The 27970-nt window shown below is 36.0% G+C and overlaps 1 protein-coding gene across 4 annotated transcripts; it reads right to left on the bottom strand.

Moving 5' to 3' along the window:
• Positions 1-469: 469 nt before the first annotated feature.
• LOC131144571 (allantoinase) lies at positions 470-27917 on the bottom strand. Of its 4 annotated transcripts, none has more exons than XM_058093279.1 (16): positions 27585-27917; positions 26673-26766; positions 20476-20596; positions 20062-20135; positions 19475-19551; positions 19142-19178; positions 18972-19057; positions 10055-10114; positions 9661-9809; positions 6147-6273; positions 4608-4763; positions 4413-4523; positions 2187-2297; positions 1749-1847; positions 994-1138; positions 470-846 (listed from the first exon to the last, which is right to left on the bottom strand). In XM_058093279.1, exons 1-15 carry the CDS (start codon positions 27666-27668, stop codon positions 1010-1012), a joined length of 1515 nt encoding a protein of 504 aa, XP_057949262.1. In that variant the 5' UTR covers positions 27669-27917; the 3' UTR covers positions 470-846; positions 994-1009. The 4 variants fall into 4 exon arrangements, with proteins under 4 accessions (XP_057949262.1, XP_057949263.1, XP_057949264.1 ...); XM_058093280.1 differs by lacking the exon at positions 10055-10114 and adding an exon at positions 9943-9996 and having other exon boundaries at positions 27585-27887; XM_058093281.1 differs by lacking the exon at positions 27585-27917 and adding an exon at positions 27424-27453.
• Positions 27918-27970: the final 53 nt, after the last annotated feature.

The raw sequence follows: 27970 nt of genomic DNA on the forward strand, positions 1-27970 counted from the left end.
ATTCAAGAAAAGTTCCTTTACTTTTTGAAAAATTCAAGAAGATTTTGCGAAATTCCAAAAAATGTAAGTACATTTTAACTTCATAATAAATATGTTGCATTTGACTTATGTGAATTTAGATTTGTATATACTTCGATAAATCGATTTGTATATACTTCGATAAATCAAGTTTTCTCCAAATCTACACAAATCTAAATCCATAACATGAAATCTATGCATTTATTTTGTATGACATTTAATCATCAAAAAATTGCCCGCTATGGTGATCATACCAATGTTCTTTAGTCATAATGACAATAATATTTCCACATTAAGAATATACTAATATTTTTAGGTTTTTTTTTTTTTTTTTTCTACATCCTACAATCCCTTGAACCAATCGTAACACTAAAATTTGAAATAAGGATATAATATTTGGTTAGTCGATTCCCCTTGGATATGTGTTACTAATAAAAAGGAAATTCTCTACTTTACAGTTAATTTTTTTGTTTAATTTTTTGAATTCTTAAAACATACACACACATATATATCGTTGCATACTTTTATTATCTAAGAATTTAAAAACAAAACAAGCAAAGACTAAATATAATGGGGGGAAAACTGTAAAAGTAGAATGAGCTATCAACTTTTCCCCACTATAAACTTCCCCTCTGTTTCACTTTGTTGTTCTTTCTTTTTTCGGCCAGAGAATTGGGATCTGGTTTCAGCAGGACACAATGAAATCCCATTATTCTTATATCTATCTGGATTGCTCCAGTTCTCTAGCTGCGTTTGAAGGCGCTCCTTTATCTTGTTTGTAGCATCAAATATGCAAAACAGCCAGTGAAAGAGCAACTGGGATGGCAACTTGTGTTTTTCACAAACCCATGAGCACAGTTGGACAAGAAATGGTTAGGAGAAGTCATCACAAAACCAGATAGAGTCCATTTTAATTTTAAAAATGAATATATATTCAAGTAAAACTTCGGAGATTCGTGGGATAATGAGAATTACTTGTTGATGCAGCCCTTCATCTTGCAAGGATTGGAACACCACATGCGGCCGGGGCATGCTTCCCTTCTTCGTAAACAAGGTTACCCCTCACGAAAGTTGCCAAAACTTTTCCAGATAGTCTTTTTCCAATGTAGGCTGAGATACTCTACACATAGAAAGGTGCAATAGAGGAAGGAAACAAATTTCAATGGCTCCAACAACACATCAAATTCATAACATAAAAATTTCAGGAATATAATTTTCTGAAAAGATGAAAAATGTGTAGGTTTTCAATGAACTGCTTGGAGCATTAAATATACACGATAAGAAACTAGGAAGTTGGAGAAGGAATAATTGAAGTGAAAGATCTTCCAAAAAAACTAGAAATTTAAAATGATGAAGGGGTTTGTAATCGATTTCTGCACTCCTGAATGGGAAATTTGCTTATGAGATTAGAAAGCAGAAGTACTCAACCCCTTCATGAGCACGAATAAAACAATTTATTTTAATATTAGACCAAGTAATGCTCACTTTTATATGTTAGTTCTTCAATGAGTACCAAAAAAAGGGAAAATAAAGAAAGGAAAAGAACTAAAAAAAGAGTCGCAAGAAACCTCAATTGTAATTATGCATTCACTGAACAACAACCACATACATCTCTCTCAGCAGAACTGTATGGCATCAGGCAAAAGCAAACCAAGCCTCAAAATTACCAATGTAACCATGTAAGCTAAGCACAGTAGAAAAAGAAAAGAGTAGAGATGCAAAGAACCTACAGGATGCTTATGGTATACTAGATGGTCAGCAGCAAGGTCAAACTCCACATCTGGATCCCATACAACAACATCAGCATGCTTTCCAATTGCAATAGCACCCTGCATATTTCAAGTTATGGAACAACAGGGAGCCAGTTAAAATACAGAAGGCAAGTCAATGGCACAGGTAGCAGCAAATGGCCGTTACATCTCACATTCTAAATGCTAATCCCTGTCCATTGTATAGTTTCATTTGGCTAATTCAGATGCACCCTCTTTGTAAACAACCATATTGGCATCACACGGAAGGATGGGCAACATTAAATATTAAAGTTGAATAACAAAGTTCAACTGATACTTGAGCCAATTATATAAGATGGCCATGGAATATATATGATGATATGAAGATTTCTTTCTGGCTGCTATTTAATTCGATTTCCTAAAAGGTAAGAAGGCTACCTTTAATTCTTGTCCCGCGAGCTTCGCAGGTCTCTCGCTCCACCACGAGACTAAATGTTCCAAAGTCACTCCATATTTCCGTCCATATGACCATGTCACAGGAAGAACAAACTGCAGATATTCTCCAAAATATATATATATATATATATATATGTTCTTCAGAAAATAATAAAGAAATAACATTCAGGAGCACATATCAATCTCACTAAAAGTAAGAAATTAAGTTAAAGGCATGCTTGTAATGTCCTGAATGTATACAAATGAAGAATCCAAATGAATCAGAAGCACTTGGTGTAGGCGACTGACAAGGTGCACGAGTTACATGGAACATAAATCTATAAACCTTCAATAACACCATTGTTTTCCTAGCATCCCATGGAACATAGTTTGAGGCAGTTCAAGGCAGACATCAAATGGGAGTCTTTTACCACTTTAGGTCCCTAACAAAATTAATTTCCAAAATAGGTGTTTTTTAGGAACATGGTTACAGCAGTTCAAGGCAGACATCAACCAAGTATTTTACCAAATTAGGTCCCCTAAAAAATTAAATTCCAAAATAGGGGTTTTTTAAGAACACACTACAAGAATAGTTTGTATACGAGATTGCATTTCCAAGATGCAATTTGAAGATGGTAAGAGTTAAAAAACACATCTTGGAGATGCCATTCTAGACCTGGCCTAGCTTGGGCATCTGAAATTATTTCAAATTCAGCACCACACAACATGACACATAATCCCACACAGAAAGGGGCTCATGTATCCTCTGCACCACCCAGTTGGGTCTTTGGCACCCTTAAAAATAACAGGAAGGGGCAAGGGGAAGAGAGAGGGGGCGGGGGGGGGGGGGGGGGGGGCGCATAACCTATTCCCCACTCCCCCATTCTCTTCATGTATCTTGTGCCTCTTCTTGTTCTTTTTCTTTTCGTTCAAGCCTTTTTTTTTTTTTTCCCCCGTTTATTCTCCTTTACTATTTGCTATGCTATTTTCCTTTTTTTCATTTGCCGTGCTTCATCCTCTTGCATGTGGGCTCAAATCATACAGGTGCTGCTTTGAAATTGCATTTATATGGGCCCTTGAAGTGGGCTAGGTCTGAAATTGCATTTGCAATTTTAACTCCTACCACAATAAAATCACATCTTGGAAATGCAGTTTTGCAAAGACACACCTGCTTTTGCAATTAGTTTCAAAAGAGACAAATTTTGGAAAATTTAATTTTTCAGAGAGCCTAATTTGGTCAAAAACTCCATCAACCCAAACCATGTTGAAATGTAACCCCATGCTTCAAAAGGGAGTACTGGAAACCAGGATGACCTAGGCAGTTAACCATTACATACAATCTGTTGCGTAAATGCCTAGATATATACATATATACCTTTGTTGACAAAATCATGTATATTGTCAATATCTTTGTTCTTTGTTTATTGTTTCGCGAACAGCTAAAGAATTTATAATAGCAATCTTAATTGATGATATTGCTATTATAAAAAAAGAAGAACACACATTGGTGGTGCCAATATTCTCATCTCAAATATCAGGCCTTCTAAGTACTGAACCACATCAATATATGGACAGGTCAAACCATCAGAGAAGTCTCACATTATTAGCAACATGAGTGCTCATCCACTGCTCCATGTAAATAATCTTAACCCTGTGTCTGGGTGCATGGATTTCAAGCCTTGGATTTGGACAGAATATAGTACAAATTCGTATTTAGTTTCCTTCCAATCCACATAAATCCAAATCCAAGCCCCGAAATCCATATTCCCAAACACTACCAAAGGATTTTTATTGCATGAAACCAGCTGAAATCTTTAAGATAGAGGATATTAGTTTAACGGCATTCTATGATACTAAAGTAATACTGTCAAAATTTCCACTTATAAATTATTATATAATCAAAATTTTAACATTTGAATACCTGCTAATAGAGAAACCTAGGGCCTGTTCACTTGGGGAATATAGTTTTATTTTCCTTTTCCAGTTTCTAAAAAGTTACAGAAAAGTCACCTTGTTTTCCAGTTTTCCAACATATGTACAGAAGAGCAGAAACACAAGTTTTTATTATTTTTCATATTTTCTATACAAATGCTGAAAACTGTAAAACAAGGTGGTATTTTTGTAATTACTTGGAAAACTGAAAACAAAAATTGTAATCCACAAATAAGCCCTAAAAATACTTATGCGAGAGAATTTTAGTCATCAATGACAGTGGAGATGCACACAAACCTGCAAAGATGATATGCCACCCCAAGCTCTTAAAAAGTCACCGTCATCAAAAAGTTTAAGTTCTGGCACTGTAGGTGAATGATCAGAGCTTAACAAGTCAATGTGGCCTTCCTGAAATGAAAATGATGTAAATTAAAAATAGTAAGATGTAGGGAGACAATGAGGAACATAAAAAACCGAGGAACTGTAAAATACCAACAAAGCCTCCCATAGTTTCTCTCTGTTGGCAATGTCACGGATAGGTGGAGCACACTTAAAACGAGTATCTCCATCTTGAATCTCTTCCGCTGAGAAAGCTAAGTAATGGGGACATGTTTCAACAGTTATGCTATCACCATGAATTTTTGCTCCCTGTACAAATAAGAACACAGCAGCATTCTTCATCTATCAACAACATTAAAATCTGCAATCCACAGAAATTCCACACACCAGCAAAGCAATGAACAAATGTTTATTGTATCATAATAGCCTTTAGGTTATAAACACTGCAAGAGACATGGAGCGACAGATCTGCAAAAAAAATGTGTACCACTGCAAAGTCTTCATGAACAAAATACAGGATTTTTTTTTTTTTTTTGATAACTCAGAATTCCAACCTGGAAGCCCTTCGTACCTCCCCCCCAGGCAGCACCAAACCAAGGGAGGACATGATAGGCCCCAAAGCTACCTCTTGATAAATCAAGGATCGGCCTTCGTGCGGAATCGAACCCAAGACCTCCTATTACCAGGAGCCTTGCAGCCCGCCCATGTCCACTTGAGCCAACTCCTGGGGGCAAAAAAACACAGAATTTTACCAATGCTTTTTTTGAAGTTAATGTTTAAGTATTATATGACACCACAATGTAATACTCACTAACCTGGAACATCCTTCAAAAATTCCCAGGTAACCAATCAAAAAGAGCAACTATAGATTTTATTGCTTTAAATAAGGATGTAGGGTTTCATTTGTATTTCAGTTTTCACAACATCGTTGATCTTCCATTCATCTAAGACTCTTGGTTGGCTCCATAACTAAGTTTCAGAACAGTATCCATTTGGAGCTAATTTGATTGTTCAGCTCATTTTATTATTTTAGTAAGATATATTATACGATATTCTCCAATTAGAAGCACAACATTTCTAACCACTGTAGTATTAGCAGCAGCAGCAGTTTGTTGTGCTTTCCTATTATTTTGAGGAAAAAAACTGTAGTAGTAGCAGCTGTGGCAACACAACAACAACAACAACAACAATAGTAGTAGTAATTCAGATACAGTGGAGTATGATCCAGAATAATGATTTGCTTATTCTGCCCTAGAAACTATTGCATTTGCACATGCAAACAAGTCTGACCAGAATACTTATAAGTTGCAGAAATATCTGATTTCACGCTGGGAAATATCCCTTTTACTAGTTTTTATGAAGTTACACTTTGAAATGTAATTTTTTCCTGAGCACTTTTACTTGTGACTTGACTAATATTAACCTAACATATGAGAAGACAGGTTCCATCAATTTTTGACGACTCAATTAACAGGAGTTATTGGACCCTCAATGTGAAAAAGATTGCAACTAACATGGATTAAAACTCAAGTGTATCTAATTACACAGAAAGCTCTAATCATGGAAAATTAATCCACATTTGATAATCCACAGGAAAGGGAATACATAAAGAGATAATGAGAAAAAGCATTTGCAGTGAACAACAATTACATGAACCATGACACATATATCAGAATGGAAACTTAATAATACCTTAATAAGGTCCAAGGAAGAACTGGCATCAGCCAAATGGACAATGTGAAGATGTGCTCCTTCTGCAGGACCACCAGGCCTCGTGTCTGATGTTACAGTTAAGAGCTCTCTAATAGCTGCCTCCTCCCTGATCGACAGAATCACCGACCATGAGAATCACAGATAATATGGAAAACAGGGGGAAAAAATAGAGCCAAACGTACCACATGCTCATATAAAAAGCTAGAAGCATTGTGTTCCTTGAGAACTTCCAGAATTTCAAATTTAGAAAAACAAATTAAGTACACAGAAAATTTTATTTCACTCTTACTCGTAGATTTGAACTAGAGACATCAACATATAGCGTTCAACTAATTTAAGCCTTAAATAACAAGTTGACCTCCACTATACAAATATTTTCCGCCATGCTGCTCCCTGCAGCAAAATGACTAAATCTCTCTAATTAATGCCCATCACACTCCTTTTTTTTGGCGGGGAGGGGGACAGTGCAGCTAGAATCTTTAAGCCTTATCTCAATGCCTAGATCCATGCTTTCTTTGGAACAGAATAACAAATACAACTACATCTGATTCTAAGTAACATCAACCATTACAAATAGGCCTGATCACCAGAACAACTCACTACAGTTGTCTAAGCCAAGGAAGCACTAACGCTCCTAGGAGTCTGGAGTGTCAGTATCTGACAGGTGTGTGATACTGACACCTGTACAATGTGCCCCAACACATGTAAAAAATTAATTTATTAATTTTTATTTTAAGGCATGGTTGTCATATAGTTGGACATGTCCAAGACACACCTTGGAGTGGAACCTTGCCTTTTGTTCCCCCTTCAATTCTAATTGAGGAGAAGCGTAGAGAATCATACTAACAGGCACATTATTTAACCATGTTGGAACCCTAGCACCAGCTGCCAGCCTCGCAGTCTTGCACCACTGGACCCTCAGCCCCCAGGATTCCCCTGCTTTGCCTCCGCAACAATGACAAGAGGAGTCGTCAACTTCCTGGACGAAGATCCTTGCTTCTTCAGTACGAAGCCTCAGCCAACTTGTAAGTCCATTTTTAGAGCTTCTTTCCCCTCAGTTTCTCTCTCCACAAACAACGGAGCAGATGTCCAGAGCCATCGCCACTCTTTGTTTCTGTGGATTTTTTTAAAATTTCTTGATGAGCCATCACCCACCATCAGGCATCACAGTGGTACTGCAACAGCCATGTGCAACAGAGTTGACAGGCCTGAGACATCTTGCCATAAATTGTTTGCATCTTGCCAATTTTTAGTTGTCACTTATTTTTTGTTAAATAGTCTAACAGTACATTAATAAAATTTTCTTGTTGTCGGTTGCGTAGTTGTATTTTGTTTGGATGATGTTTCACTGTTGATGAATGACGATATTTCATTTATTCTTATGTTCCTTCAGGCTTTTTTTTTTTTTTAGGGTTGTTGGACCAATGTTTTCTAATATGAATGTAGCTAATGATTGTATAGGTGTAGCTTGTAGATGGAATTTATATGTAGAATGTGCAATTGTGCATAAATGATGCCTACATTTCATTTTTTTTAATTAAAATTACCTCAATATTTGTCATCTAGAAAGAAAACTTTGCCTATATAATATATATATAGATACGTACATTAATTAATTTATCCCTTCTGTGTCACATTTCTTCAGAATTGTCATATTGCCGTGTTGGTGTCATCTCGCATCCATGTCCTGCGTCAGTGTCCGTGTGTCTTAGATCTAAGCCAAATACTCAACAACACACAATCACACATGCAAAGTTACAAACATCAAGTAATTTTGCATGTATTATACAGGAAAAAGGAATGCACATGCACTGATGCAGGCTCATTGAAGAATCATGGTGACAGCAAACTGTTTTTGGCCTTTTAAACAGTCACTCTTACTTCGCATCATTGCTTCTCTCTCCAGATGACGACTCCTTTTTTCTTCTCCCTTCCCTTCTCTCTTCTCCCTTACTTTCTTCTCCCATTTCCTTTTTCTCCTTCTCCTCTCTCTGTCCAATCATACATCACATGATCTTTCTAAAAATGTTTGAATGTAATGATAAAAATTACGTTAGAAGAGACAGTTCCTTCTGAGATTTTACAGAAGATCTGTGACGAGAGAGGGAAGTAAGCATAACTACAAAATGTTATTGTTCAACTGGTTTTGCATTGCTATGTTCAGGTCATAAAGGTGCCTTCCCATTAGCCAATCCAATATGTATATTTCGCGCACAGGATATGCATGTCAAGTCAGTATGAACAGCTGATACATTGAATCACAAAGTCTGACATTGTCACCAAAGAAGTTCATGCAGATCAGCATATAATTGTTGGATCCAAGGTTTCATAACTTGGTTTTGATGATAACAAATTATTTCGGACTAAGTGCTATTCTTTCAAGTTGTAATTCAATAGCTTTTAAGCCATTAGAGTTGGAAGATTGAGAGAGCTTAACGATATTTTAGCTTGAAGATATTTTATTTATCTTTTCTTATTTATTTATCTCTCTTAGTTGTAATTTTTTGTTCTCAAACTCCATATTCCCTATCACCTTATGGCACAAGGAAACCTTGTTTTAAAACCTCAAATTTAGTAGAAAAGTGTTTTGGTTTAAAAGGAATTTGAAATGAGCTAAGAATGGGTTGCCCTGTGCATAGTCTTGAGGGATAGGTTGACTAGTCCTAGGGATAGGTTGACTGGTCTAGGCAGAATGTGTCAATGGCTAGTGAGGTTGATCATTTAGACTCCTGAGACATTCTAACTGGCAAAAAACGGCTAGTTTGACTCTAAACTCTATATATACATGGCCTCTAAACCCAAAGAAATACAAGAGAGACTACTGATAACACTTTTCCTAATCATCTCTCTTTATCTCTTATTAATCTCTCAAATTTGCTAATCTTCTTCAAAGAGAGAAAATACCAAAACTCTTTATGCCATAATTTAATATTCGCCTTGAGATTACAAGTTGTATATCAATCCTTGAGAGGAGCTTCTTTGGTTGTATTCAAGCTTTGGTGTCCTTGCCTCCATAGAAGGCAAGATGGGTAGTAAAGTTTCACTTGGGAATAGTGGAACCTCAAGGCAATTGAAGCCTTGAGAGAGTGGGCATAGGAATGGATAGTCAAACCACTATAAAAGAGTTTGCATCTCTCTTCTCTAGTCTCTTTACATACTTTCATATTTTTGTGGACTTTCTGTGTTGTTTGAATTTGTTTTAAAATTTGCAATTTAATTTTTAATTAGACCCAATTCACACCCACTCATGGGTTGCCTTTGGGACAACAAGAATCACATGTAATTCCATGTCATCTCAAATCCAAGAGAAAATGATAAATTACCCAATCATTTGCCTACCTTTCAGTACCATGACAAAGTCAAGTCAAGGATACAAGGAGTTTGATCAAGCTTCATTACTAGCATGTTATCTTAGCTCCAGGAGAAAAGGACAAAAAGTGGTCCAATCATTTGCCTATTTTTTATCAAAGGATCATCATAAGCAATAACATACCATGATGGAGGTCTAGTCGTAAGATATGATGAATACAATCGGGCTTCATCACTGCCATATCTCAATTCAAGGTAATTTTCAGACTCCAGTTGTATTTCCGCATGTACCAATAAAGGTCTTTTGTATCTTGCCAGTGCAGCCAATCCCTCCTATGAGAGCAGATCAAGATCCATCAGCAAAACAGAAAATGGTATAGGCATTTCAAGAAGAAGAAGAAGAAGAGGGATGACTAAGAAGCGAGCATGAATGCAAATAATATATTTATTGCAGGATGCCACCTACATGAGTATTGTTGCATGCTGCATGCATTTCTTTTGGTGGTGGGGCAACAGAATCCTAAGAAATGCAGTATTGTAAAAGACAATTAGATTAGAGATTAAATCACAAATCAAACCTTAATGTGACTGGCATTTGTCATAGGAAAGTCATTGATCCCCGAAGGACACATAAAGGACTACAAAACAAGAATAAGAGTAGTCAGTGAACAGATTATTGCTAATCATCAAGATTCTCCTTTGTCTGTGTTTGGACACACTACCAAAAATAAGGTCGTTTGCATTATTTCTTCATGCCCGTATGTGTTGTTTTTTGTCCCACATTGGTAGAATAGTTCCACAATAGTATAAAAGGTTGTTTTGAATTTTTTATATTATTTGTCTCACATTGGAGAGAAGTGTTTTTTAGACTTGCTGTTGAAGTTATATAAAGAGCTCAACTCTTCATTTGTAAAACACACCTCAAAGTTGTACTTTATCAAGAAGTAGTGGATTGATTATCAGCGCCCGAGGACGTAGGTAATTCTATACCGAACCTCGTAAATTTCTTGCCTTGTCTTTTTTTTACTGTTTTATTATTAGTTTCTGCATTGCTTTGATTTCTTATATATTCAATAGCAATAGTTATAGTATTGGTGTTTGGCACAAGTGGGGTGCCCGGCACAACAGTATGTACTATTCAATAAGGGATGCCTTCAGACAGCATTCTCCACAGCTGATGAATCTTTTAGCATACATGAGTAGCAGCAACAATTGAAAACGATATTTAGAAAATAAAAAAATTGTTCAAGATGGTTAAACATGCAGCAGACATCACTAGATGCATGGAAGCAATTTAGTTGCAGAGGAGGACTTCATTAAGACAAAATGAAAACCAGGATAAAAAATGGGTAAAGTTAATAAGAAGTATTCAGTGCCGAAGTTAACAGAAGGGCTATGCCTTAAAAAGGTAGCATAAGAAAGTAATCCACATAGCAGAAACCCCAAATAGTTAGGATTGAGATTTTGCTGTTGTTGTTGTCGTGTTGTTTGTTCTTGCTAGTATGTACAATCTGCATGTGCACCTTGAGAGACTAGAATGTTGGGTTTATGACTCTGTAAATCAACATTATATATATGCCTAGTGATGCTAAGGTAAGAATAACAATAATAACTATTACAGCAACATGATTATAGATAGAATTAATTCGGGCAAGATAAGAACCTTCTTAAGCTACTTAGCCAAGTGCAAAAAGCATTAACTCCCAAGTCTTAGAAGTATATTGATTCAAGTTCTAGCCTCCAGGGTTGACAAGGATGAGAGGAAGACAGAACATAACCAATACCAAGCAGCAAAAAAGACACGATGACCTTGATTTAATGGATGATATATCCCCATATAAACTTAAAAGTCACAAAAGAACTAATGCAGTAACCCTTCAAGAATTTTAAATATGACTCTGTTGCTTTTGCTGTGCAAGAATTGTCATCGCAAGATCAACAATGAGAATGTTGACATTGGCAACAATATTTTATTTTGTAAGGGAATAAGAAATTTGGATATAAAAAAATTTTTTTTAATATAAAAATTTGGACAGTGAAACATTTTTAAATAATTAATCAAGGAGAAAATCATCAATTTTGAAAATGACCACTTCTAGACCTAGAGAGATTATATACACATGCATGAACTAATCAGCACATGTATCAATGTGTTTATGCTATTCACCGCACAAGCATGTCTATATGCCTGTGGTTTTAGAAGTGCTAAAAGCACTTAGAGCCTAGGTGTGAAGTAAATCACACATCTTTGAAAAAAGATGTATAGCAATTTAGATTGAAAATATACAACAGATAATAGAAAAAAAGAACTCTTCACAATAATTTTTGAGTACCCAAAACAAAAAGGAAGAGAGGAAAGAAAAAAAAAAATTGAAATAAAGGAGAAAATAAATCAAAAAGGTAGAAAGTTATCGTTTTGACTTCCATTAGATACTGCATTTCTTTTTTTGAATACCCAGAGGGGGGAGGGGCAGAGAGAGAGAGAGGCTTCAACAAGGATAATAAAAATATTAATGGGAAAAGGAGAAAAAACAACGAGGCACACTTTCTGTGTCTAGACCTCCCAGTCTAGGCACGCCCCTCTTGCACCTCAAGTGCAGCATGTCAATGCACCTCTCCTAGAAGTGTGCTTTCGCTGTGGGACACTGGGGCCTTGTGCCTCAGGCACAATTTTAATAACACTGGTTAATGCATGTGGAGGACACAATGTTTTCAAAAGCAAAGATGTAACATGAGGCATTTCAACCCTTACAAAATGAGTGTAAACCTTTAAGGCGTTGAGGCATAAGATTTTTGGGAATTTAATTTTTCAGATAAAAATATGTAAATAAATTACATATAATTTTTAAAATAAGGAAAAAAAAGAAGAAAATTACAAATAAATTAAATTTTAAAATATAATTTGTATACTATTTGTTGATCATTTTGAAGAATAACAAAAGCAACAACAACAACAACAACAACAAAACCAAGCCTTAGTCCCACTAAGTGGGGTCGGCTATATGAATCCTTTTCCGCCAATTTATGCGATCATGGACCATTTCTTTTGATAGATTCAAGGATATTAAATCCTTACTCACTATTTCCTCCTAAGTTATTTTAGGTGTACCCATACCCTTTCGGCTGCCCCCCACAATAACTAAGTCACTCTTCCTCACAGATGCAATATGTGGCCTACGTTGCAAGTGTCCATACTATCTGAGTCATCCTTCCCTTATCTTATCTTCTATAGGAGCTACACCGAACTTACCATGAATATGTTAATTCCTTAATTTATCTTTCAATGTTATACCACTCATCCATCTAAGCATTCTCATCTTGAAAACTTTTACTTTTTGGATATTATGTTTCTTCGTCGCTCAACATTCCGATCCATATAGCATAGCTGGTCTTATAACTGTCCTATAAAACTTCCCTTTCAATTTTAAGGGTATTCTACGATCACATAGCACGCTTGAAGCACCTCTCCATTTTACCCAACCTACTTTAACTCTATGCATTACATCTTCTTCAATTTCTCCTTCAACTTGCATAATAGATCCAAGGTATCAAAATCTACAAGTGCTATTTATTTCTTCATCAAGTTTAACTTTGTCTCCAATATTCCTCCTATCATTACTAAAATTACATTTCATATATTTTGTTTTATTTCTACTTATCCTAAAGCCTCTAGATTCCAAAGCTTCTCTCCATAATTCTAACTTAGTCTCTACTCCATCCCTAGTTTTGTCAATTAATATAATATCATCTGCAAACAACATACACCATGGAACCTCCTTTTGAATACTCTTAGTCAATTGGTCCATCACTAAAGCAAAAAGATAAGGACTCAAAGCAGATCATTGATGTACACCTATGGTAATTGGAAATTCTCTAGTTTCTCCATCTATAGTCCTTACACTAGTCATTACTCCATCGTACATATCCTTAATGACATCGGTATGCCTACAACATACACCTTTTTTTTCTAAACCCACCATAGAACTTTCCTAGGTATCCTATCATATGCTTTCTCAAGGTCAATAAATATCATATGCAAGTCCCTCTTCTTTTCCCTAAACTTTTCCATTAATCTTCTTAAAAGATAAATAGCTTCTATGGTAGATCTCCCAGGCATAAAACCAAATTGATTTTCTGAGATCTTCGTTTCTAACCTTAATCTTTGTTCAACTACCCTTTCCCATAGTTTCATCGTATGACTCATAAGTTTAATTCCACGATAGTTATTACAATTTTGAATATCTCCTTTATTTTTGTATATAGGTATTAAAGTGTTTTTCCTCCATTCATCTGGCATTTTCTTAATTTTTACAATTGTATTAAATAAATTAGTTAACCATATAATTCCGTTATCACCCAAGCATTTCCAAACTTCAATTGGGATGTTATCTAGTCCCATAACTTTCCCATTTTTCATCTTTTTTAGTGCAAACTTAACTTCGTTAACTCTAATTTTGCGAATAAATCTTATATTTTTAGTCTTTTCCTCATTTGACAATTCTAAGTTTAAGCCTTCTATTTGGTTTTCGTTAAACAAATTACTAATATAACTTCACCATCTTTCTTTAATATCTTCGTGCTTAACCAAGACAATATCATCCTCACTTTTTATACATTTTACATTTTCTAAATCCTTACTCTTCCTTTCTCTAGTTTTAGCAAGTTTAAATATATCTCTTTCCCCTTCTTTTGTACCTAATCTATCATACAAACTATTAAATGATTATATTTAGCTTCAATAACGGCCTTTTTTGCATCTTTTCTTGCCTCCTTATATTTTTCAAAGTTATTTCTGTTTCAACATTTTTGCCACGTTTTATACCAAATTCTTTTTATCTTTATGATTTTTTGTACATCTTTATCCCACTACCAACTCTCTTTGCTATTCAAAAATCTTCACCTTGATTTACCTAAAATCTCTTCCGCTATATTTTTAATAAAGCTAGCTAATTTATTCCAAAGAGTATTTGTATCTATCCCATCATGGTCTAATCCCCATTTTGATCATTTTATCTTTAAATTTTATTATATTTTCTCCTTTTAGGTTCCACCATCTCCTACACTAGTTTATTTTATCATTTTCTTCCATTTTTTAATACATATATCTAACACTAAGACTCTATGTTGTGTGGTTAGGCTTTCATCTGGAATAACTTTACAATCCTTGCATGATAAACGATCTACCCTCCTAGTTAAAAAAAAAATCTATTTGACTTCTATTTTGTCCACTTTTAAAGGTTATTAAGTGTTCTTCTCTCTTCTTAAAGCAAGTATTCATTATACTAAAATCATATGAAATAAAAAAGTCTAAGATCATCTCCCCAGACTCATTTTTGTCTCCATATCCATATCCTCTATGTATCCTCTCATAATTTTTATTATCTCTTCCAACGTGTCCATTCAGATCTCCTCCTATAAATATTTTCTCAGTCCCTGATATGCCTTGTATAATACCATCCATATCTTCCCAAAATTGTCTCTTAAGATTTTCTGCTAAGCCAACTTGAGGAGCATAAGCACTAATGATATTTATTATCTTTTGTCCTAATACCATCTTGATTTTTATAATTCTATCCCATACTCTAGTTACATCCACAACGCTATCTTTTAAGTTTTTGTCTATAATAATGCCTACTCCATTCTTATGTTTTTCTTTTCCAGTATACCAAAGTTTAAATCCTGATTTATCGATTTCTCTAACTTTCTCCCCCACCCACTTAGTTTCTTGAAGGCAAATTATATTAATTCTTCTTCTAATCATTGTATCCACAATTTTCATATTTTTACCCGTAAGTTTCCCTATATTCCAAGTTGCTACTTTAATTCTAGTTTCCTGAACTAACGTCTTTACCTGCCCACGTCTAGAATGATGTAGGAACCCTCACATATTTGACACCGTACCCGGACGCCGACACGGCGCGTCGCTTCGAGGCAACGACCTAGCCCACCCTTGCCCACTTTTCGCTAGGTGGGGTTGGCAACATGAATCTTTTTCTGCCAATTTATGTGATCATGGATAATTTCCTTCAACAAATTGATGGCTATTAAATCCTCACAAACTATCTCATTGCAGGGTAATTTAGGTCTATCCCTACCCCTTTTATTGTCCCTCACAGTAACTAACTCACTCTTACTCATTAGCGTGCTATGCGGCCTATGTTGCAAGTCTCCAAACCATTTAAGTCGTCCCTTCCTTATCTTATCAAGAGTTACAACTAACTTACTACGAATATGTTCATTACTTAAATTATCTTTTAACGTTGCACCACTCATCTATCTTAGCATTCTCATCTCAATAACTTTTACTTTTTGGATATGTTTTTTCTTAGTTGCTCAACATTCTAATCCATACAAAAGAACTGGTCTTACAACCATCCTACAAAACTTCCCTTTTTATTTTAAGGGCATTCTATGGTCACACAAAACACTCAAAGCACCTCTCCATTTTTACCCTACCTACTTTAACTCTATGCATTGCATTTTCTTCAATTTCTCCTTTAGCTTATCTAATAGATCCAAGGTATCATAATCTACTAGTGCTATTGATTTCTTCATCATCAAGTTTAACGTTGACTCTAATATTTCTCCTACTATGACTAAAATCACATTTCATATATTCTATCTTAATTTTACTTATCCTAACACCTCTAGATTCTAAAGTTTCTCTCCATAATTCTAACTTATATTCTACACCACCCCTAATTTCATCAATTAAGACAATATCATTCGCAAAAAAAATTCACCATGGAACCTTATTTTGGATACTCCTAGTTAGTTTATCCATCACTAAAGCAAAAAAATAAAAACTCAAAGCAGATCCTTGATGTACACTTAAGGTGATTGGAAATTCCCTAGTCTTTCCACCTTTAGTCCTAACGCTAGTCATTACTACATCATACACATCCTTAATGACATCAGTATACCTACTACATACACCTTTTTTTTTTCTAAAACTCACCATAAAACTTCCCGAGGTATCCTATCGTATGCTTTCTCTAAGTCAATAAATACCATGTGCAAGTCCCTCTTCATTTCCCAAAACTTTTCCATTAATCTTCTTAAAAGATATATAGAAAACTAGTAGATCTCCCTAACATAAAACCAAATTGATTTTCTGAGACTTTCGTTTCTAACCTTAATCTTTGTTCAATTACCCTTTCCCACAATTTCATTGTATGACTTATAAGTTTAATTCCACGATAGTTATTGCAATTTTGAATATCTCCTTTATTTTTGTATACAAGTATTAAAGTGTTATTCCTTCACTCATCTGACATTTTCTTAGTTCTTATAATTGTGTTAAATAAATTAGTTAACCATATAATTCCATTATCACCTAGGCATTTCCAAACTTCAATTGGGATGTTATCTAGTCCTATAGCTTTTCCAATTTTCATCCTTCGGTGCAAACTTAACTTTGCTAACTCTAATTCTACGAATAATATTTTTAGTTTTTTCCTCATTTGTCAATTCTAAGTTTAAGCCTTCTACTTGGTTTCCAACAAATAGCTTACTAAAGTAACTTTGCCATTTTTTCTTTTATGTCCTCTCCCTTAACCAAGAAAATACCATCCTTACTTTTATACCTTTTACATTTTCTAAGTCCTTACTCTTTCTTTCTCTAGCTCTAGCACGTTTAAATATGTCTCTTTCCCCTTCTTTTGTATCTAATCTAACATACAAATTATTAAACGATCTATGTGCAGCTTCACTAACGGCCTTTTTTGCATCTTTTCTTGCCTCTTTATACTTTTCAAAGTTTTCCATGTTTCTACATTTTTGCCATGTTTTATACCAATTTCTTTTTTATCTTCATAGCTTTTTGGACATCTTGATCCCACCACCAAATTTCCTTGCTATATGAGAATCTTCCTCTTAATACACCTAAAATCTATTTTGTTATCTTTTTAATAAAGCTAACTATCCTACTCCAAAGAGTGTTTGTGTCTACACCATCCTCTATAGTCCAATCACCTCTTTGATTATTTTATCTTTAATCTCTTGCATGATTTATTTTATCATTTCTCTTCCATTTTTTAATACATATATCTAACATTAAAATTCTATGTTGCGTGGTTAAGCTTTTACCTGGAATAACTTTATAATCCTTGCATGATAAACAATCTACCCTCCTAGTTAAGAAGAAATCTATTTGACTTTTATTTTGTCCACCTATGAAGGTTATTAAGTGTTTTTCTCTCTTCTCAAAAAAAAAATATTCATTATGGTAAAATCATATGACATAGGGAAGTTTAAGATCATCTCCCCAGACTCATTTTTATTTTCATATCCATATCCTTCATGTATCCTCTCATAACCTTTATTATCCCTTTCAGTGTGTCCATTCAAATATGCTCGTATGAATATTTTTCCAGTCCCTGATATCCTTTGTATAATACTATCCATACCTTTCCAAAATTGTCTCTTAAGGTTTTCTACTAAACCTACTTGAGGAGCATAAGTACTAATGAGATTTATTTATCTCTTGGCCTAAAGACCATCTTAATTTTTATAATTCCATCCCCTACTCTTTTGATATCTATAATGTTATCTTTTAAGTTTTTGTCCACAATAATTCCTAACACATTCTTATGTTTTTCTTTTCCAGAACACCAAAGTTTGAACCTTGATTTTTCAATTTCTCTAGCTTTCTCCCCCACCCACTTAGTTTCAAGGTTGATTAGATTAATTTTTCTTCTAATCATTGTGTCCAAAATTTCTATGCTTTTACCCGTAAGTGTCTCTATATTCCAAGTTGCTAATCTAATCCTAGTCTTCTGAGTTAACTTCTTTACCCGCCCAAGTCCAGAATAATGCAGGAACCCTCGCATATTTGACACCATATCCAAGTGCCAACATGGAGCACTATTTCAAGGCGATGACCATCCCACCCTCGTCCACTTTTCACTACACTCAGGTGGCATAAGTGCAACACAATGCTCGTAGGGGACGCCACAACAAATAATCGGTAAGGATTCATATCATAGTTATCTGACAAGTTTTACGTTAGCTGTCAACTACAAAACGCAGCCCTCCTCCTTTACCTAGGCTTGGAACCGACTGTGTATGGGAAGATTAGAAGGCACAGAATGCATAGAAGGCGCATAGAAAGCATAGATGGTGCACCTTTGGTACAAATGTGTAAGCCTCATTTTATAATGTATTTTCTTTTTCCAGAGTTGGTATTTGAGACTAGGCCACAAGGAATTTTGCGTATCCCTCATCTTGAGGCCAGTATTGGTTGAGCCTTTCTAATACATGGGAAAACACAAATAAACCTTGTCCATGTATAGATGAATGACTATGACAAGAAAACATGCAGTTCAACCTCTAAAGCACCAACAATTCAACAGGGGGCAAGTGTTGATATTTGACACGTGTTGGATGCTAGATCTAGAACAAGTACATCCCTCAAATGTTCTTTTACTGCATTAAACCAAAGTTCAAAACCTGTATTCCAAGAAAAATCGCTGAAAACGTCCCTCAAATGATTACCTTTAAACCAAGAACACCAGCATCTAGAAGATCCTCCAAAGCACTTGCATTGAATGCATTCTCAGGAACTAGACCTCCCCAGAAACCTGTTGAAGATAGGCCAAAGCACGTTTTCTGTAGAATGAAAATCAAATATCATAAACAAATACAGCCTGAGTTAGAGACCATACCAACATCAACATGGATTTTATCCTCAGCAGCCGCAATCTGCCATGCATACACATGAAAAAAAAAAAAAAAACTATACACAGTTAGTATTTAGAGAAACAAATTGAACAGGCACAAATTCATCAAGAAACCAAATATGAGAAGGACCCCGCCGGGGGGGAGGGGGGGAGCATGCCAACCAGAAACACTAAAAATGTCAGAAATCTATAGATATAGCAGAATTTAAGCTCACGAGAGATGGATAAAAAAGCAACATCTATCATATGTTAAGGCATGCAACCCCATGTTTGATGCATGTCACCTTTTGATACATAAGGCAGCTCATCCTTACATACCTTGAGTTTCAAAGCTTCTTTAGACACTGTTGACGGAAAACAATTGAGAGGCATGTCAATCAATGTTGTTATACCGCCTGTTGAGCCACAATTACACCAATTATGACATCACTGTGCGCACATAGATTAGTGAAAAACAAATAAAAAATAGAAAATTGATAGAAAAACACAACCATACATACAAATACACATGCACACAAATGTACTGATGAACAAATGTGAGTGACCGCACGCACATATGCACATATGGATGCATGTACAGAAAAACTCAACATAACACAGCAAAATGGTCTGATACAGTGATACTACAGGACAAAGATCTGGAATTAAAAGAATGGAAAAATATAAAATAAATAAATAAAAATAAAGTCCAAACACATTTGCATTGGATACTATAAGCTGCAGTTGATAAGTTGTTCCAAGATTACGAGCACTTGACAGTTGAAGAGATGTGTTGCATGTGTACGTGTGTGTTTACGTAAATTATTCTAACGAAGAATATTAAGTAGTCTATATTATATATTCATTTTCTACAAAAAAAAATATCTTTAAAAGGCATATGGGCATAGAGGAAGAAGATTGGATACCAGCAGCAGCTGCTTTAGTCCCAGAAGGAAATCCTTCCCATTCAGCTCTTCCAGGGTCATCAAGATGTGCATGCCTACCATGGACATTTTCATCAGCATTTAGATGTCCACTCAATTTAACTTCTGAAAGTAAATAGCCCTATTCACCACACAGGCCAAATCATTGAAAATTTGTTACAGAATTGATTCTAAAGGCATGCACACCAGTTCTCTATTTTAAGTTAACTGAATAACTCAACCACTGTGAGTTAGCCTCGAACAAAATTGCAATTGAACCTCCTAGATCTATCACAACTTGGACTGTTTCACAAAAATGTCTACATTGGCTTCCATTTCCAAAAAAAAAATATGGTCTATTATAACTAATTACACCATTGAGAAGTAAAAAATGGGAAGAGAACTTCTGCATCTTACACATCAATCAATCCTGGCATGATGACAGCCTCACCAAAATCAACCACTTGTCCCCTTCTTACATTCCCAAGCCAATCCTCTTCTTTAACCACCGATGCGATGTTTCCTTCCCTTACCTCAACTGCTCATTTTCCACAATTAATAAACATAAGTAACTAAGTAGTACCTTAAAAAAGAGAAATATATTGAGGCTAAGGTTTCATCATGGCAATTATAAGAATAATAAATGTTACATAAACACTTAATCTAAAATTTAAGCCATTAGATTGAGGTGAAACAATGGTTTGCTAATAAGAATTTGACCAAAAATGATAATATAGGATCTTATATGCTAATGAATGTGTTTCAATTTATTATAAAAAAAAAATGAATATGTTTCAATTAAATTAGAATAACTTTGGGGATAAATCAAATGCTTGTCCCCTTCTTGCATTCCTGCTTTAACCACTGATCCAATGTTTCCTTCCTTTACCTCAGCTGCTCATTAATATGAGGGGGACTAGTGGTTTTAAGAGCTATGATTCTTTAACAACCATAATCTAACATTCCCTCCAGGCTCAAACATGGAAGGACCCAGCCTTGAAATTGACATTCACAACAATATGCACTAAAGATTAAAGATAGACCACACACGTGGTTCAATTATATTTTTTTCATTGATAAAATCTCAACTGCTAGCACTATTGGGAATTGCTAAAGTGAAGTTAACATGAAACAAGAGAATTATATAGGATCACATAATGCCGAACATGATAGAATTGTTAGTCATATATGATGCCATAATTAGTCTCTCTAATTATGGCATGATTTTATATTATTGCTGTAAATATTTTGTGATTAGAAGGCTGATTGTAGTTGATATCATGTAATTAATAGGTTGATTGTAATTGCTTTATTTAGTCTCCTAGATGGCTGTAATTGCTGATTTTCAGCCTTGTAACTGACATTTCTATTTGCTATATAATACGAGAACCCTCACAGAGAGTGGTATTCAATCCAATTGACATGGTATCAAAGCTTTATCTCAATTAGGGTTGACCTAATTTTTTTTCGGTTCTTTCCAGTGGGTGTTAAACTGCTATTTGGCAGTTTCTGTTGGGTTGGGATTGGGCGGTTGATTCTATTTGCTGCAGAATCTTGGTGGCTGTTGGTGTTCTGTGTCATCACAAAATATTTGGTGGTGTTGATCAGGTTTTATCTTTTGTGATCCAATTTTTCGTTGGGTTTCATCGTGTCTTCGAGTGATTCTTTTGGGGGTCTCATCATGTCTTCTAGTGATTCCTTTGGGGTGCGTTTTACTGGGAAAAACTACTCTGCCTGGGAATTCCAGTTTCGTTTATTTGTTACGGGGAAAGAATTATAGGGCCAGATTGATGGTAGTAATCCACCTCCTACGGAGCCTAAGGAGTTGGCCAAGTGGAAGGTCAAAGATGCATGTTTGATGTCCAGATGTCCTGGATTTTAGGGTCAGTTAATCCTCTTATTGTGCTCAATTTAAGGGCCTATAAGACTGCGAAGACTATGTGGGAGTACTAGCTGAAGGTTTATCACCAGGAAAATACTTCACGTCGATATCAGTTGGAATATGAGATAGCTAGTTACACTCAAGGCAATCTCTCCATTCAGGAGTATTTTTCTAGTTTTTAGAATTTATGGGGAGATTTTTCTGATGTGGTTTATGCAAAGGTTCCTGCTGCATCTATCTCTGCTATTCAAGCTGTTCATGAGCAGAGCTAAGAGAGATAAATTTCTGATGAAATTGCGCCCTGAATTTGAGGCTACTGACTCAAAATTAATGAACTGAGATCCTTCACCATCTTTGGATGCTTGTTTTGGAGAATTACTTTGCAAGGAGCAGCGCCTTCTCACACAGGCTGAGTTCCAGCAGGATGCTAACCTGAATCCAGTTGCCTATGCAGCCTACGGGAGAGGGAAGGATAAGAATATGCACAAGGTCCAGTGTTTTGGCTGCAAGGAGTATGGTCATATTGCCGCCAACTGCAAACAAAGCGTGCAACTATTGTAAGAAACAAGGCCACTTTATCAGAGAATGTCCCACTTGACCTCCAAATCGTCGCGCCAGTGCTTATCAGGCTACAGTGAACACTTCTTCTGCTCCAGGGATGTCCTCAGCTTCATTGTCTGCCGTTGGATCCTCTAGTCTTACCTCTGAAGTGGGCCAGCAAATGATTATGTTAGCTTTCTCTGCCATGGGGCTTCAAGGTAATACTTCGCATAAGTCTTGGCTTATTGATTCTGCTACTTCCAATCATATGACAAAATCATCTAATGCGTTGTGCAATGTTCGTCCATATCATGGTTCGTCGCAAATTCAGGTAGCTAATGGGAGTCATTTAGCTATATTAATGAAATAGGAGATATCAATCCTTCATTCAAAGATGTTTATGTATCTCCTGGACTGTCTAAGAATCTTATTTCGGTTGGCCAGTTAGTTGAGAAAAACTGTGATGTCCATTTTTCTCGTGATGGTTGTCTTGTGCAGAATCAGGTGTTGGGGAAGATACTCGTGAAGGGGCCTAAAGTTGGCAGACTCTTTCCACTGTAGTTTTCTATTCCTAGTAGTTTATCATTGGCTTGTATAACAGTTAATACTTCAAGTGAAGTATGGAATAAATGTTTGGGCCATCCAAACTCTATTGTGTTGTCTTGTATGATAAATTCTGGTTTGTTAGGCAACAAAGAACATGTTTCTAAACACTTGTCATTTGATTGTTCAGCATGCAAACTTGGCAAGAGTAATGCCCTGTCGTTTCCTTCTCATGGTAGTCGTGTGGCAAAATACTTTGATATTGTGCATAGTGATGTGTGGGGCATTTCTCCTATAATTTCTCATGCTCGATATAAATATTTTGTGACATTCATAGATGATTTCAGTCGATAACCTTGGGTCTATTTTCTGCAGGCCAAATATGAGGTCCTATATGTTTTTCAAAACTTTGTCGCACATATTGAGAACCAATTTTCTACATGTATTAAGATGTTGAGGTCTGATTCTGGACATGTCCCACAAGTTTCATTATTTCTTACATCACAAAGGAATTGTCTCTTAGCGTTCTTGTCCTCATTTTCCTCAGCAAAATGGGGTGGCGGAACGAAAGAACCGACACCTCTTGGATGTTGTTCACACCTTATTGCTTGAATCATCTGTCTCGTCTAAATTCAGGGTTGAGGCATTATCTACTGCAGTATACTTAATTAATAGACTGCCCTCTCAGGTCTTGAATTTTGATTCTCCTTATTACCGTTTGTACCATCAGCATCCTAGCTATCTTAATCTGCATATTTTTGGATGTGTTTGCTTTGTTCATTTACCTCACCATGAACGTCACAAACTCTCTGCTCAATCTGTTAAATGTGTCTTTATGGGTTATAGTATTTCCCACAAAGGTTATGTTTGCTATGATTCTTGTGCTAACAAATTTCATATATCTCGTAATGTTGTTTTCTTTGAGAATCAATGTTTCTTTCCTACACATGTTGAGTCGTTGCTTGAGATTAGTATTCTACCTTGTTTTGATGAATTGCCATCTCTTCTGACCGGTTCAAACCTAGACTTGAGTATACTCGATGTCGACCAACTCTGCCTCTTCCCGAGACTAATCCTTCATCTGAAACTGTTCCGGCGACTTCTCCTGAAATTGACATGACATCCGAGACAGGTCCGATCAATTCTCCCATGCCTCCTAAGCCTGGTCCTCGACGATCTACCTGGGTATCACGTCCTCCTAATCAGTATGATAATTACCACACTTCTTTTAACACTACTTTGTCGTCTATTTCCATTCCTACATGCTTTTCAGAGGCTGTTAAACATGAATGTTGGCAAAAAGCGATGGATGAAGAACTTCAGACTCTCCAGGACAATCATACTTGGGATATTGTTCCTTGTCCCTCTACTGTTAAAGCCATTGGTTGTAAATGGGTTTTCTCGGTTAAGCTCCGCTCTGATGGGACTCTAGATAGGTACAATGCACGCTTAGTTGCACTTGGAAATAGGCAAGAATATGGAGTGGACTATGAGGAGACATTTGCCCTTGTGGCAAAGATGACTACAATGCGTACGATTCTTTCGATTGCCACCTCCCAAGGCTGGTCACTTCACCAGATGGATGTAAAAAATGCTTTTCTTCATGGTGACCTCAGAGAGAATATTTACATGAGTCCTCCTCCGGGTTTGTTTTCTTTTCTGTCTTTTGTAGTATGTAAGTTAAAGCGATCTCTCTATGGCTTATAATAGGCTCCCCGAGCGTGGTTTGAAAAATTTAGGTCTACTTTGCTTCGTCTCTCATTTGTTCAAAGCCAATATGACTCTTCTTTGTTTCTGTGCAAGACTTTGACTGGTCTCGTTCTCTTACTTGTATATGTGGATGATATTATCATTACTGGCACCAACTCCAACTTGATTGATCATATTAAGTAGAATCTCCAGGCTTCTTTTCATATGAAAGATCTTGGTCCTCTTACATATTTTTTGGGTTTGGAAGTGCACATGAATTCTTCAGGTATATTCTTGAATCAACGCAAATATACTCAAGATTTGATTGGGCTAGCTGGTCTTTAGGATTCGCCTTTGGTGGATACTCCTATGGAGGTCAATGTGAAATATCGAAATGAGGAGGGTGATCTTCTTTCTGATCCCACTGTGTTCCAACAGTTAGTAGGGAGCTTGAACTATTTGACTATTACTCAACCTGATATTTCCTTCGTTGTCCAGCAGGTTAGTCAGTTTATGCAAACTCCCCGCCACCTTCATTTAGCTATTGTTTGCCGTATTATTCGATATCTTCGGGGGTCACTTGGCCATGGGTTGTTCTTTCCAACTGGCTCTCCACTTTACCTTGCCGCTTATAGTGATGCATATTGGATCGGATGTCTTGATACTCGGCAGTCTATCACGGGTTGGTGCATGTTTCTTGGTGATTCTTTGATCTCTTGGAAAAGTAAGAAACAAGCTCGTGTTTTCAAATCCTCTTTTGACTCCGAAAATCGGGCAATGTCTGCTACATGTTCTAAGATTATATGGCTTCGTGGGCTTCTGGCTGAGCTTGGTTTTTCTCAATCTAATTCTACTCTTCATGCGGATAATACTAGTGCTATTCAAATAGCTGCTAATCCTGTTTATCATGAGCGTAAAAAGCATATTGAAGTAGACTGTCCTTGGACACTCGGATTATATCTCCGGCTCATGTTCCTACTCACCTCTAGATAGTTGACATCTTCCCGAAGGCTATGACACGACAGCACCATCAGTTCCTTGTGGGGAAATTGATGCTTCTGGATCGGCCATCATCAATTTGAGGGGGGATGTCAGTCAGATACGATGCCATAATTAGTCTCTCTAATTATGGAATGATTTTATATTATTGCTGTAAATATTCTGTGATTAGTAGACTGATTGTAGTTGATATTATGTAATTAATAGGTTGATCGTAATTGCTCTATTTAGTCTCCTAGCTGGCAATAACTTAGGTGATATTATATTATAATAATATTATTACTATTATTGTTATTGTTGTTGTTAAAACTTGATATACATTGTTGGCCCACAACCTAATAGCTCAAGCTTTTAGGGAAAGTGGTAATCAAACATGGTAACAGAGCTAGTTACCAAGAGGTCCTGGGTTCTAGTCCCGTTGCTGGCATTTATTATGTGGTGTTTAAAAAATTATTGTGCTCCTTGTAATGGGTGTTACTTATTGTTTGTTTATCTCTCCACATGCTACCAGACTGTTGTGAGGTGAAGTGATAAAGCTGGATACAAATTGTTGGCCTATATCTAATAGTTTAATTTTTTAAGTAAAGTGGTAATCTAACAATTATATTGTTGTTATTATTATTATGGGGGAGAAGGAGGGTACCTATTTAAACGCTCGAATTTGGATAAGTAGCGTCTCTATCCACTATAAATGTTTTACTAGAAGTATAAAAAGATTTAAGAATCTATAGTGCAAAATAAAAAAAGTAAAACCAAATTTTTATAATTTATAGTTGATGGCAACAAAAAGTATATCCTTATGTTTGGGGAAGGCCTTGGATTTGGATTTTTGTGGATTTCAATAAAATGTAATACAAAATTATATTTAATTTTGTCCAAATCCAAATCCAAGGCTCAAAATCCATCCTCTCAGATGCAGCATATATTCATTTTGAAAAAAGTTAACACTTGCTGAACACACCTGCACCAGAAATGACCCCTTGTGGTGTAATAATGCGCTTGCTGGTAATCCAATAATGGTGATAAGGAAGAAGACTGCACTCACTGTGATGCAGCTGTGACACAGACATGAAATTTATTAGCATAGTGTTCTCTTCCAATGATAAAATATTAAATTTAATGGGGATTGCTGCTAGCAATGATCTTCATCATCAATAGTGAAATATTCAACTTGCAAATCCCAAAAAGGGTTGCTGCTTAAGTTGGAAACCAAGCGGAACCAAAACAGTGCAAGTGAAAAACTGGCAGCCGTCTGGCACTATTTGCTTCATGCAAATCAAAACTATGCAGATCATTCCACGATTATAATACTAAGCCAAAATTGATAAGTTCTGTTCGGTCCTTGAATGTTGATATGAAACAGGAAATTTACACAGTAACACATATAAACACGTACCACATGCTTAGTTTACTGGGAGACTAAGAAAAACAAATGATTATCATGCTCTTTTGCTCAAAGATGTTCTCTTTTTTCAAAATTTTCTTGAGGATTAAAGAGTTTTGGAATCAATATACGAACCCACTTCCAATTGACTGAGAACTGATTGTTGGATGCCCCTTAGATTCTAACTCTCACTAATAATCACTTCTCTGAACAACATCGATACAAGAGGGAAAAACAACTGAAAATGACCGGCTAGTATTCAAAATTGACAACAAGAAACTCATTCTGTTCATAAGAATAAAACAAAATTAAAAATAGAAGAGAGAACCTCATTTACGAGCAATTCTCCACAATTGAGCTTCAAAGCAATCAAAATAGAAGGAACTTAGCAAATCTGTAGCATGTCCCAACAAAAATCCAAACAGAGCAAGCAACACAGAAACAGTAAGAAAAAACTGAGCAATAAGTTTGAGCAGACGTCTATCAGACCTTGGGAGGGCTTTTGATGTGTAAGAATAGCAAAGATGCGAGCAGCACTAGCAGCGGAACAAGCTTCGACCACCCAAAATCCATCACCGCCGAGTGCTAACACGCTTGCTTGTCTTCCTCTCTAGTCTCTCCCTCTGCGAATATATCTATTCTATGTATAAATTACTAACAGGTCAGTCCAGTCTGTCTCTCCTCCAAGTGTAAATACTCACGTGTAACGGCTCCTCCCCCGAGAACTTGGGGCAGCCCGCCCATCACACGATCACAAAGCATCACGTGAGCTATAGTAGTCCAATAAGTGGAAGGTGTTTTTTATTCTAAAAGGTTAAGGGTGAGTTTGATCCTTTTTTGCCTCAACTCTCTTCTGAATTTTTTAAATTAATTTA

The sequence above is a fragment of the Malania oleifera genome, chromosome 12 (genome assembly GCF_029873635.1).
Source record: "Malania oleifera isolate guangnan ecotype guangnan chromosome 12, ASM2987363v1, whole genome shotgun sequence".
NCBI lineage: Eukaryota > Viridiplantae > Streptophyta > Magnoliopsida > Santalales > Ximeniaceae > Malania > Malania oleifera.